We start from the raw sequence: 14,289 nt of genomic DNA, 5'->3' as shown, positions 1-14,289 counted from the left end.
TCAGCTACTTAGATGTCATGTATTGTCATGTTCTCTATAATGAAACATCACCACTGTAGATGTCATGTATTGTCATGTTCTCTATAATGAAACATCACCACTGTAGATGTCATGTATTGTTATGTTATGTTCTCTATAATGAAACATCACCACTGTAGATGTCATGTATTGTTATGTTATGTTCTCTATAATGACACATCACCACTGTAGATGTCATGTATTGTTATGTCATGTTCTCTATAATGAAACATCACCACTGTAGATGTCATGTATTGTCATGTCATGTTCTCTATAATGAAACATCACCACTGTAGATGTCATGTATTGTTATGTTATGTTCTCTATAATGAAACATCACCACTGTAGATGTCATGTATTGTCATGTTATGTTCTCTATAATGAAACATCACCACTGTAGATGTCATGTATTGTCATGTTATGTTCTCTATAATGAAACATCACCACTGTAGATGTCATGTATTGTCATGTCATGTTCTCTATAATGAAACATCACCACTGTAGATGTCATGTATTGTCATGTTCTCTATAATGAAACATCACCACTGTAGATGTCATGTATTGTCATGTTCTCTATAATGACACATCACCACTGTAGATGTCATGTATTGTCATGTCATGTTCTCTATAATGAAACATCACCACTGTAGATGTCATGTATTGTTATGTTCTCTATAATGAAACATCACCACTGTAGATGTCATGTATTGTTATGTTCTCTATAATGACACATCACCACTGTAGATGTCATGTATTGTTATGTTCTCTATAATGAAACATCACCACTGTAGAAGTCATGTATTGTCATGTTATGTTCTCTATAATGAAACATCACCACTGTAGATGTCATGTATTGTCATGTTATGTTCTCTATAATGAAACATCACCACTGTAGATGTCATGTATTGTTATGTCATGTTCTCTATAATGAAACATCACCACTGTAGATGTCATGTATTGTTATGTCATGTTCTCTATAATGAAACATCACCACTGTAGATGTCATGTATTGTCATGTCATGTTCTCTATAATGAAACATCACCACTGTAGATGTCATGTATTGTCATGTTATGTTCTCTATAATGAAACATCACCACTGTAGATGTCATGTATTGTTATGTTCTCTATAATGAAACATCACCACTGTAGAAGTCATGTATTGTTATGTCATGTTCTCTATAATGAAACATCACCACTGTAGATGTCATGTATTGTTATGTTCTCTATAATGAAACATCACCACTGTAGATGTCATGTATTGTTATGTTCTCTATAATGACACATCACCACTGTAGATGTCATGTATTGTTATGTTCTCTATAATGAAACATCACCACTGTAGATGTCATGTATTGTCATGTCATGTTCTCTATAATGAAACATCACCACTGTAGATGTCATGTATTGTTATGTTATGTTCTCTATAATGAAACATCACCACTGTAGATGTCATGTATTGTCATGTTATGTTCTCTATAATGAAACATCACCACTGTAGATGTCATGTATTGTTATGTTATGTTCTCTATAATGAAACATCACCACTGTAGATGTCATGTATTGTCATGTTCTCTATAATGAAACATCACCACTGTAGATGTCATGTATTGTCATGTCATGTTCTCTATAATGAAACATCACCACTGTAGATGTCATGTATTGTCATGTTATGTTCTCTATAATGAAACATCACCACTGTAGATGTCATGTATTGTCATGTTATGTTCTCTATAATGAAACATCACCACTGTAGATGTCATGTATTGTTATGTTCTCTATAATGAAACATCACCACTGTAGATGTCATGTATTGTTATGTTATGTTCTCTATAATGAAACATCACCACTGTAGATGTCATGTATTGTCATGTTATGTTCTCTATAATGACACATCACCACTGTAGATGTCATGTATTGTCATGTTATGTTCTCTATAATGAAACATCACCACTGTAGATGTCATGTATTGTCATGTCATGTTCTCTATAATGAAACATCACCACTGTAGATGTCATGTATTGTCATGTTCTCTATAATGAAACATCACCACTGTAGATGTCATGTATTGTTATGTTATGTTCTCTATAATGAAACATCACCACTGTAGATGTCATGTATTGTTATGTTCTCTATAATGAAACATCACCACTGTAGATGTCATGTATTGTTATGTTCTCTATAATGAAACATCACCACTGTAGATGTCATGTATTGTCATGTTCTCTATAATGAAACATCACCACTGTAGATGTCATGTATTGTCATGTCATGTTCTCTATAATGAAACATCACCAAGTGAAATAAAGTTGATCAGATATTCTTAATAGACATTAAATAAAAAATGGTTGTTCAGAAATCATTAATTATCATGTTGCTCTGATGAAATGAACTAAATATTTCACAATCATTACCACTGCTGATATTCACAGAGAATAATTACAAGGATCATATTTCACAATCATTACCACTGCTGATATTCACAGAGAATAATTACAAGGATCATATTTCACAATCATTCCCACTGCTGATATTCACAGAGAATAATTACAAGGATCATATTTCTCAGCTGCATTGACCTGCAGACATCAGACGCCACCTCTCCCTTATGCACATGTGACTGAAATGTAACCAATCACAAAAATCCCTGACACAGCTTTGATGGCCCAATAAAAACGAAACTGCACGTTTCTGCCAGCCAATGGGATAATTCCAGTGCAGTACATGTGTAGAGGGATAATTCCAATTCAGGAAGTTCCTACCGTTTAACTTTTTGTCTGAACATTATAATATACATTTTACTCAACTGCGTTACCCACTCCAGTCAGCAGATGGCGGTGTGGGAATTTAAGGTAATGCTGTTGGTGTGACGTAAAATCTAGTGGACGGAACGCTTCGTTCAACAGCAACAACAGTTAGTCAGCCACCTCGGTAGCTTGCTAGACAAAATAGCCAAACCAATAAAGCTCTTTAGATGCTTTCGTGTATATTAGCCACAGTGTTTTAAACCCACTTCTGTCGTCTAGTTAGTTATCCGATTTAATTTCATATTTACGGTGTTGTTGTTATTATTCAGCTAGCGGGCTGGTTTAGTTAGCATTAGCCTAGCTAGCTAACAACTCCGACCATGCGGTCACTGAGCTACTCTCCTGCTAAAGAAGATGAGGACATCACAGTAAAACAAGAAGTGGAGGGTGAGGCCGTTACTGTGAAAGAAGAAGAGAAAGACGTTTCAGTAAAAGAAGAGGAAGATGCGTTCAGAGTGAAAGAGGAGGAGGATGTTACACTAAAAGAAGAGGAGGAAGATGCAGTTTATGGAGTGGAAGAGGGGGAGATGACTGTCACATCGAAAAAGGAAGAAGAGGAGGAATCTGGATATCTGGGCCCGGTTTCCCAAAGGCATGTTAAGGCATCCAATGGTTTTAACGATGAACGGGCCCTGATAAACACTAGTAAGTACTGTCTTAAATACAGAGTCACAAACTCTGCAGTTGTTGAACTGATGTGTGGTGTTAAAGGGGAAATCTGCAATTGCTACATCCATATTGTGACTTTATAATTATTAATTTATAGCCATTGATTCTTGAAGAATATAACACATGCCTCATGAGCTTAGTTCAACTGTTGAACCCCCAAAGAAACTTTTTTTACTCCAATGTTTAGAAACAATGTAATCAACACTGTATAGCCTCAACATGGTTAAAACTATAATGTTGACATCATGGATGGTCAGTCCTTGCATCCATAGGTCTGTCTATGAATTTGAAAGTAGTTACATTTCTCCAACCCCATAATCATCTTATAACCAAAACAGTGGTGGAATGACAGCTTTGTTGTTGTATGAACTGCAGATTGGTTGATTGATTGTGTGGCTTTTTTAAAGGGGCAACCTAGTTTTAAAACAGAAACAAAATGGCTGCCCAGAGGCTTGGTTTGGTAAACAGCTGAGGGATGGGGGAAGGAGAAATGTAACCACTCAAATGTATTCATCCATGATGTCATAATGATAGTTTAACCAGGTTTCTAGGATATATAGTATATTCTAGAATTCATCCATGATGTCATAATGATAGTTTAACCAGGTTTCTAGGCTATATAGTATATTCTAGAATTCATCCAGGATGTCATAATGATAGTTTAACCAGGTTTCTAGGATATATAGTATATTCTAGAATTCATCCATGATGTCATAATGATAGTTTAACCAGGTTTCTAGGCTATATAGTATATTCTAGAATTCATCCATGATGTCAAAATGATAGTTTACCCTGTTTGGGATAGGGGGCAGTATTTTCACGTCCGGATAAAAACGGTCCCCGATTTTATCTGGTTACTACTCCTGCCCAGAAACTAGAATATGCATATAATTGGTAGATTTGGATAGAAAACACTCTAAAGTTTCTAAAACTGTTTGAATGGTGTCTGTGAGTATAACATAACTCATATGGCAGGCAAAAACCTGAGAAGATTCCATACAGGAAGGCCCTGTCTGATAATTTGTTGTCCTTCTGCATCTCTATCGACATTACAGCATCTGTGCTGTAACGTGACACTTTCTAAGGCTTCCATTTGCTCTCTAAAGCCACCAGAAAGTGGAATGGGGTGTCTGCTGTCTCTGGGCAAAGTACAGCAGCTCTGTTTGTGATCAGTCAGCCTGGGGACAGTGAGACTGAGATGCGCGTTCACGAGAATTCATTTTTTTTTCTTTCAGCCTTTGAATGAATACAACGTTGCCCGGTTGTAATATTATCGCTATTTTACGAGAAAAGTAGCATAAAAATTTATTTTAAACAGCGTTTGATATGTCACAAAAACCAAAACCACAGCTAAATGCAGCACTAACCTTTGATGATCTTCATCAGATGACACTCCTAGGACATTATGTTATACAATACATGCATGTTTTGTTCAATCAAGTTCATATTTATATCAAAAACCAGCTTTTTACATTAGCATGTAAAAAGCCCATAGAGGTTAACTTCGGCGATGTCATTTTCAAAATAGCCTCCAACACTCTACTCAGCAAACTGGATGCAGTCTATCACAGTGCCATCCGTTTTGTCACCAATGCCCCATATACCACCCACCACTGCGACCTGTACGCTCTCGTCGGCTGGCCCTCGCTACATATTCGTCGCCAAACCCACTGGCTCCAGGTCATCTATAAGTCTTTGCTATGTAAAGCTCCGCCTTAACTCAGCTCACTGGTCACCATAGCAACACCCACCCATAGCACGCGCTCCAGGAGGTATATCTCACTGGTCAGCACCAAAGCCAACACCTACTTTGGCCGCCTTTCCTTCCAGTTGTCTGCTGCCAATGACTGGAACGAATTGCAAAAATCGCTGAAGTTGGAGACTTATATCTCCCTCACTAACTTCAAGCATCAGCTATCTGAGCAGCTAACCGATCGCTGCAGCTGTACACAGCCCATCTGTAAATAGTCCATCCAACTGCCTACCTCATCCCCATGTTTTTATTTACTTTCTCTGCTCTTTTGCACACCAGTATTTCTACTTGCACATCATCATCTGCACATCTATCACTCCAGTGTTAATTTGCTAAATTGTAATTACTTCGCTACTATGGCCTATTTATTGCCTTACCTCCTTGCTACATTTGCACAACTGTATATAGATTTTTCTGTTGTGTTATTGACTACTTTTTATCCCACGTGTAACTCTGTTGTTTTTTTCTGTCGCACTGCTTTGCTTTATCTCGGCCAGGTCGCAGTTGTAAATGAGAACTTGTTCTCAACTAGCCTACCTGGTTAAATAAAGGTGAACTAAAAAAATGAAGTAAAAACATATTAACTTTATTGACATTAATGTGGTTCTTCAATAATTACACATAATTCTTAATACTGTAGCAAACATTATATTAAGCAGGACATTCAAACGAGCCTTACAATTATAATCCAAAGTAGTGTGAAATGCACTGAAATGCACTCATAAGCAATGAATAAATTATTTAAACATTCATTACAGACATCAATTGTTGTACAACATCATGGCTACTCTGTTGGCATCACCTTTTACAGTGGATTACCGCTGTTGTGGGCCTTTATATCATCTGTCTGACTTTGTTGTGCACACAGGAGAGAGACGGGACTATCGTGGATCCTCTGGGGAGCCTCAACAACCTCATGATGCTGAAGAGGCAGAGAAGAGCCTCTCCACATTAGAACACCTCAATAAACATCCGCAGAGATCCACAGGGACGAGAATTCACTGCTGCTCTGACTGTGGGAAGAGATTCACCTCATCAACAGGCATTCAAATTCATCAGAGAATCCACACAGGAGAGAAATCTTACGGCTGTGATCAATGTGGGAAGAGTTTTGCTGCATCTGGCCAGCTGACTTTACACCAGAGAACACACACGGGAGAGAAACCTTATAGCTGTGATCAATGTGGGAAGAGTTTTGCTGCATCTGGCCAGCTGACTTTACACCAGAGAACACACACAGGAGAGAAATCTTATAGCTGTGGTCAATGTGGGAAGAGTTTTGCTCGATCTGGAGTGCTGACAGTTCACCAGAGAATACACACAGGAGATAAATCTTATAGCTGTGATCAATGTGGGAAGAGTTTTGCTAGATCTGGAGAGCTGACAATTCACTACAGAATACACACAGGAGAAAAACCTTATAGCTGTGGTCAATGTGGGAAGAGTTTTGCTGCATCTGGCCAGCTGACTTTACACCAGAGAACACACACAGGAGAGAAACCTTATAGCTGTGATCAATGTGGGAAGAGTTTTGCTGCATCTAGCAGTCTGACTAAACACCAGAGAATACACACAGGAGATAAATCTTATAGCTGTAATCAATGTGGGAAGAGATACTCTGATAAAAGATATCTGATTAAACATCAGAAAATTCATGAAGGAGTTGTTTCATGATATCAGTGAAATAAAATGTTGAATGTTTAAACATTGTAGAAGGAGTATTTTAATGTCACAATGTAGAACCCTAAACGTTTGTCCCCTGTTCTATTGATTTCAACATGATATGAATATTAGACTCGGGGGGAAAATCCAGGCTCTGAAATGGAAGAGTTACTATTTATGAGATTTAACAAAAAGTGACTAACACAAAAAGAGCTGTGTTACACTTACCACGTTGGTGACCCACTGGAATCAAAATGCAACACTTCAAAATGTAGCGAGCTGTTTTCTACAAATTGTCCTCTAACCAGGGATGTACACATTACTCCCAGATTCTGTGTGATTTTTGAGCTGTTAGTTTTAACAGGACGTGCAACCTCATCGCCCTCCTGTCTAACAATTGATTTTAACATGATATTAATGAGTTATGACAAATAAGTGTTGTGTTCCTTTGTTTAGCGACCCCTACATTTAAATGCATCACTCCAAAATGTAGCTGACTGTCTTCTTCAGGTTGTCCTCTAATCAGTGAGGAAAAATATATCTCCCATTTCCATGTGTTTTTTTAGTTGTGTTAGTTTCAACATCACGTACAACCTGATTTCCCCCCTAATCAATATCAGTGATTTATTGCTACTTGTCAAAACAACAGCGTTTTTGGTGCTTGTACAGTTTATAAGGAGATTGTTTTAAATAATATGATTATTGTGACAGATGTTTGTGTTACATTTTATGTTTAGGTTTTCAATTTATCACAAACTGTTTCTGCATTTGGACTATTGATTTGGACACGTTTAAACTGTGACATTGGGGATATCTCACCTAGCAAAATGTCGTTGAAAATAAGACTTTGCCCGACATACAATATAAGTTTGGTTTTAGTTGAAAGTGAAAGTTGAAAAGAAAACAATTTAATTTCAACATACTTACAGCCTAAACACATAGTCGCAGTACAATAATCAATTATATGAACAATCCTACATCACTCCAGTATTTATTTACAACATTCATGTGCTAAATGTCTTTATTCCACTACTGAAGAAGCAGGACTCAAAGATTTAGCCTGACAAAAGATACATTTTATGCCTCACCATTAAGTGAATTATTGCTAATACATATTAACAAACGGGTGTACATTTGGTTTTTATATTTCATGTTTAATATTCATGTAACATTTAGTAATCAATGATTATTTATGCAACCAACTGACAATTTTTGGGGTACAATTATATTGACATTGTTACCCTGCTTTTAGAATATCAGGGTTCATTCTCAGATGTGCCAACCCAAATGTACTAGAGCATGACATTGGGGACTGGGCCCCGATCCAACAACATGCCTATCTAGTGAACCCTGAGAAGAGAGAGAAGCTCCGCAGTGAGGTGGAAAGTTACTATGGATATTAAGGAGCTAGTTCTAGAAGCTAGTGAGTTTTAGGAAGACGAGAGTTCTAGAAGCTAGTTAGTTTTAGGAAGACGAGAGTTCTAGAAGCTAGTGAGTTTTAGGAAGACGAGAGTTCTAGAAGCTAGTGAGTTTTAGGAAGACGAGAGTTCTAGAAGCTAGTGAGTTTTAGGATTCTATAGAAAGAAAAAGGCGAAAAAAAGAATATGATTGTATATTATTATTTAAATAATTGTTTTTAATTGTTGACAGCCAGTAGACACCATGTTTATATTGGTGAAGGTGAAGCATTGTAGTTGATTATAATGTGAAATGGAAGTTGTTTTCTGTTGGTGGTGAGCAAACTTGTCCAACAAAAATATAGGATATATTTGTTGTCTTAAGGGGGAAGGTGTTACAGGCTTTGGTTTTTCCATTTATGTTTTGAGGTTGAACTTTAGCTCGTTAGCACGTCTAGCTCGTTAGCACGTCTAGCTCGTTAGCACGACTAGCTCGTTAGCACGTCCAGCTCGTTAGCACGACTAGCCCGTTAGCACGTCTAGCTCCGTTAGCCCGTCTAGCTCGTTAGCACGACTAGCTCGTTAGCCCGTCTAGCTCGTTAGCCCGTCTAGCTCGTTAGCCCGTCTAGCTCGTTAGCACGTCTAGCTCCGTCAGCACGTATAGCTCGTTAGCACGTCTAGCTCGTTAGCACGTAGGACGCACTGATTGGTGTCACCTCGTTAGTCAGTATGTGTTACACCTGTGCTGGCTTGTCCATCTCGTTAGTGGGAAGGTGTTTCACCTGAGCTGGTCCAGGTTCTATTTAAGAGTGTCTGGCCCAGTGCTCCAGTTGTCTTGATACATGTGGAGAGTCAACACCTTTAGTTGCTCCACCTTTTTGGTTTGCTTCCTGTCTTTAAGTTTGGTGTGGGATTTTCTTTTGTTTTCCTCTTCTTGGGCAGATTTAGTGGGTCTCATGGTGGGTGTCTTTTAGGTCCCAGTTGTTGTTACTAGTCAACTTTCAGTGGACACCCCCATAGTGTCTTTCAGAGCCCCTCCTAAAACCCACCTGTTTAGTTGTGGTTGTCAGTGAGTCTCTTCTATTTTAGGATTTTTAATCAATGGCATTTCATCAGAATGCTCATTAGTCTTTCAGTTGTTATTATTCTGTTTGTTGTTGTACTAAATATTTGTTTTTTCCTGTGAAGCCATTGTGTTGCATCCATGTCTGAAATGTGCTGTATAAATAAAGCTTGATTTGAACATATTATAAAACAAATTAACCCAATGACTGACCAATCAACAAACTATTGGTCCACCTTAGTATGAAAAACTGTATCAATCCCACTTTTCCAGCCTGCTGAAGGCGTGGTGGAGTGGTAAACACCACCCCCGGCTCTACCAGGGGCTTGAGGTGGTCTCCCACAGCTCTGCTTATGTCATGTTCTGTGGTCTTGCTGTTCCATTTATTGACTGTCCCTGCAACACAGAAACACATTTAGTCATATTATATAAAACACTCAATGTAATGTATATGGAGCATCTATGGCCTCAGTTACACCTGGCACCAACATGTGACTTCTGTCATCTGATCTCTCCAAGCTGCATTAGGTTCAGATCTACCAGGATGGGCCTTTGACATAGTCTGGACGCAGTCAGGCCACTGAATATGCATAAGCAATGTAAAGAGGTGGGGTGAATGAGGGGAAAAGTACATTTTACACAAATGACCTTCATAATAAATCAAATGTTGTTGGTCACATACAGGTGTTCAGCAGATGTTATTGCAGGTGTAGTGAAATGCTTGTCCTTCTAGTTCCCACAGTGCAGTAATATCTAACAAGTGATGTTTCTATATGATAACAATGGAGTAATATATTTAACGCCCCTCCCTCTGTCTGCCGTATTCTCTCTGCTCTTGTTTCCTTATTAGGATGCCGGTGGGCGGAGCTGGGAGGGTCGTCAGCTAAATGGGAAGCACCTGGGCCCGGGTGTGTCCCAGGATAAATAGACCTCTTCCACAGTCATGAAGGGAGACTCTCTCCATGCAGACACCTTGTTGATTTTGGTTGTGTTATCTAATAAATATATATTTTTGATACTCCTTGTCTCCACATTGTCTCCCTTTTGTTGCGAACTCAGAGCTGGTTCGTAATGGAATATATAAATATATGGATAAACAATGTCAGAGCAGCATAGACTGAGATACAGTTTATACATATGAGATGAGAAATGATATGTAAACATTATTAAAGTGACTAGTGTTCCATTTATTAAAGTGGCCAATGATGTCAAGTCTATATGTAGGCTGCAGACTCTCTGTGCTATTTAACAGTCTGATGGCCTTGAGATAGAAGCTGTTTTTCTGTCTTTCGGTCTCAGCTTTGATGCACCTGTACTGATCTCGCCTTCTGAATGATAGCAGGGTGAACAGGCAGTGGCTCGGGTAATAACAAAGAACATGTATGTATGCCTGGGGGGAAATTCACTTTCATACAGCAATACCAGTGGACAATTTGCACTAAATAAACATAAATGGAACATATTCCCTTTTGCTGACGTGATGAACCACTAAGGGGACATAAATATTTAATCCCAAAACTTTCCCTTTGGTTTAACTGTTTAAGACGGTCCCCTTTTCTAATAGAGGCCGGGATGTGATCAATACCCACAGCTTGTAGGTGTAACCGATGTGAAATGGCTAGTTAGTTAGCGGTGGTGCGCGCTAATAGCATTTCAATCGGTGACGTCACTCGCTCTGAGACTTGAAGTAGTTGTTCCCCTTGCGTTGCAAGGGCCGCGGCTTTTGTGGCGCGATGGGTAACGATGCTTCGTGGGGTGTCAGTTGTTGATGTGTGCAAGGGTCCCTGGTTTGAGCCCAGGTTGGGGCGAAGAGATGGAGGCAGGGTTGCCTTGGTGTAAGGACTTATAGTGCCTTGCCATGGGGTAGTCGTCATTGCCTACCCGTATGGCATACTTGTGTTCCGCTAGGCGGTCTTGAAGGCGTCTCTTTGTCCGTCCAATGTAGAACACCTTGCACTGTGGACATTCCAATCTATAGATGACATGAGTGGTTTTGCAGTTAATGAAATGCTTGACGTAATACTCAATTTTGGAAGCTGTATCAACAAAATACTTTTTCTGTGCAATATTTCTGCAGTGGTTACATTTAAAAGAGCCCTTGGGTTTGTGGTCAAGCCAAGTTTTTTGAGAGTCACCCGGAAGATAACTGTGTACTAATTTATCATTTAGGGTAGGACATCTTTTAAAGCTTATGACTGGTGGCTCAGGAAAGACTTGGCGTAGTAGAGTATCACTTTGGATAATTCCCCAATTATTTTTAATGATTCTTTTAATGTTCTCTGCTTCAGTACTGTATTTTGTGGGTATTGATCACATTCCGGCCTCTATTAGAAAAGGGGACCGTCTTAAACAGTTAAACCAAAGGGAAAGTTTTTGGATTTACAAACTACAGGCCACTAAATACCCTGGTTTACATGAAGATATGGATTTACAAACTACAGGCCACTAAATACCCTGGTTTACATGAAGATATGGATTTACAAACTACAGGCCACTAAATACCCTGGTTTACATGAAGATATGGATTTACAAACTACAGGCCACTAAATACCCTGGTTTACATGAAGATATGGATTTACAAACTACAGGCCACTAAATACCCTGGTTTACATGAAGATATGGATTTACAAACTACAGGCCACTAAATACCCTGGTTTACATGAAGATATGGATTTACAAACTACAGGCCACTAAATACCCTGGTTTACATGAAGATATGGATTTACAAACTACAGGCCACTAAATACCCTGGTTTACATGAAGATATGGATTTACAAACTACAGGCCACTAAATACCCTGGTTTACATGAAGATATGGATTTACAAACTACAGGCCACTAAATACCCTGGTTTACATGAAGATATGGATTTACAAACTACAAGCCACTAAATACCCTGGTTTACATGAAGATATGGATTTACAAACTACAGGCCACTAAATACCCTGGTTTACATGAAGATATGGATTTACAAACTACAGGCCACTAAATACCCTGGTTTACATGAAGATATGGATTTACAAACTACAGGCCACTAAATACCCTGGTTTACATGAAGATATGGATTTACAAACTACAGGCCACTAAATACCCTGGTTTACATGAAGATATGGATTTACAAACTACAGGCCACTAAATACCCTGGTTTACATGAAGATATGGATTTACAAACTACAGGCCACTAAATACCCTGGTTTACATGAAGATATGGATTTACAAACTACAGGCCACTAAATACCCTGGTTTACATGAAGATATGGATTTACAAACTACAGGCCACTAAATACCCTGGTTTACATGAAGATATGGATTTACAAACTACAGGCCACTAAATACCCTGGTTTACATGAAGATATGGATTTACAAACTACAGGCCACTAAATACCCTGGTTTACATGAAGATATGGATTTACAAACTACAGGCCACTAAATACCCTGGTTTACATGAAGATATGGATTTACAAACTACAGGCCACTAAATACCCTGGTTTACATGAAGATATGGATTTACAAACTACAGGCCACTAAATACCCTGGTTTACATGAAGATATGGATTTACAAACTACAGGCCACTAAATACCCTGGTTTACATGAAGATATGGATTTACAAACTACAGGCCACTAAATACCCTGGTTTACATGAAGATATGGATTTACAAACTACAGGCCACTAAATACCCTGGTTTACATGAAGATATGGATTTACAAACTACAGGCCACTAAATACCCTGGTTTACATGAAGATATGGATTTACAAACTACAAGCCACTAAATACCCTGGTTTACATGAAGATATGGATTTACAAACTACAAGCCACTAAATACCCTGGTTTACATGAAGATATGGATTTACAAACTACAAGCCACTAAATACCCTGGTTTACATGAAGATATGGATTTACAAACTACAAGCCACTAAATACCCTGGTTTACATGAAGATATGGATTTACAAACTACAGGCCACTAAATACCCTGGTTTACATGAAGATATGGATTTACAAACTACAGGCCACTAAATACCCTGGTTTACATGAAGATATGGATTTACAAACTACAGGCCACTAAATACCCTGGTTTACATGAAGATATGGATTTCTCACCATTCCTGTAGGGTTGTGATAGGTCCATTCCTGTAGGGTTGTGATAGGTCCATTTGTTGTCATCTAGTGGTCTTTCTTCTCAATTGCCCTCAGCTATGTTTAGACTGTTGTTCATGTTTTGTTGGGTTCAAGTGTACTAGGGAATAGATTGCTTTCTTGTTCTTGACTTCTCTCCCAGACATGTTTAGGGTTGGAACTACCTTGCTGGGTGTTCTAGTGCCTCTAGCTTGGAGTTGTATTACCTTTCCTTTTTTGTGATGACACAGCCAGTGTTTCACTTTTTAATGTGTATAGTATTGCTTACTAGGTGTGTCCAATCAATTTTGTAACCACTCCCTCTCCAATTAGGGCTAATTGGAAAAGCTGTTAAAAAGAGGACATTGTATCATTTCTTTGTACTCCCTGACGAAGGCCATGCAGCCGAAACGCGTTGGATTTTTTTTAAAACATTGTTTCTATTGAACATGCCATACTAATAAAGGCATTTTAATCAATTATATGAAGAGTGCCTTGGTCCTCCTTTCTTTTTGATGACCAACTCACCCCCTTTACCAAAGAGCACCTTCTGTCTACCAACATTTACTATTGTGTACCTCAGTAGCGCTTCCCTTCCACATTTTTCTACTAGTTGAAAATAACTTCTATTTCACATTATAATCAACTACAATGCTTCACCTTCACCAATATAAACATGGTGTCTACTGGCTGTCAACAACTATAAACAAGAAAAAATATATATATTCTCCCCACTAGCTTCTACAATACTCCTCTTCCTAAAACTCCCTAGCTTCTAGAACTCTCATCCCCTTGGAACGAGCCCA

General features: G+C 38.5%; 1 protein-coding gene across 1 annotated transcript in view; it reads left to right on the top strand.

The window, feature by feature from the left end:
* The window catches only part of LOC145876405 (uncharacterized), a 38,886-nt gene extending 31,907 nt beyond the window's left edge, over window positions 1–6,979 (top strand). Inside the window, exon 3 of the mRNA XM_082972184.1 lies at window positions 6,316–6,979. Within this exon, the coding sequence (XP_082828310.1) occupies window positions 6,316–6,919 (604 nt within the window). The 3' untranslated portion in view covers window positions 6,920–6,979. The remainder of the gene's footprint in view (window positions 1–6,315) is intronic.
* Window positions 6,980–14,289: the final 7,310 nt, after the last annotated feature.

The sequence above is a fragment of the Salmo salar genome, unplaced genomic scaffold, assembly GCF_965601325.2.
Source record: "Salmo salar unplaced genomic scaffold, fSalSal1 ptg000587l, whole genome shotgun sequence".
In the NCBI taxonomy this organism is placed as follows: domain Eukaryota; kingdom Metazoa; phylum Chordata; class Actinopteri; order Salmoniformes; family Salmonidae; genus Salmo; species Salmo salar.
The sequence above is the reverse complement of the archived record's forward strand: the minus strand, read 5'-3'. Positions and strand labels throughout refer to the sequence as shown.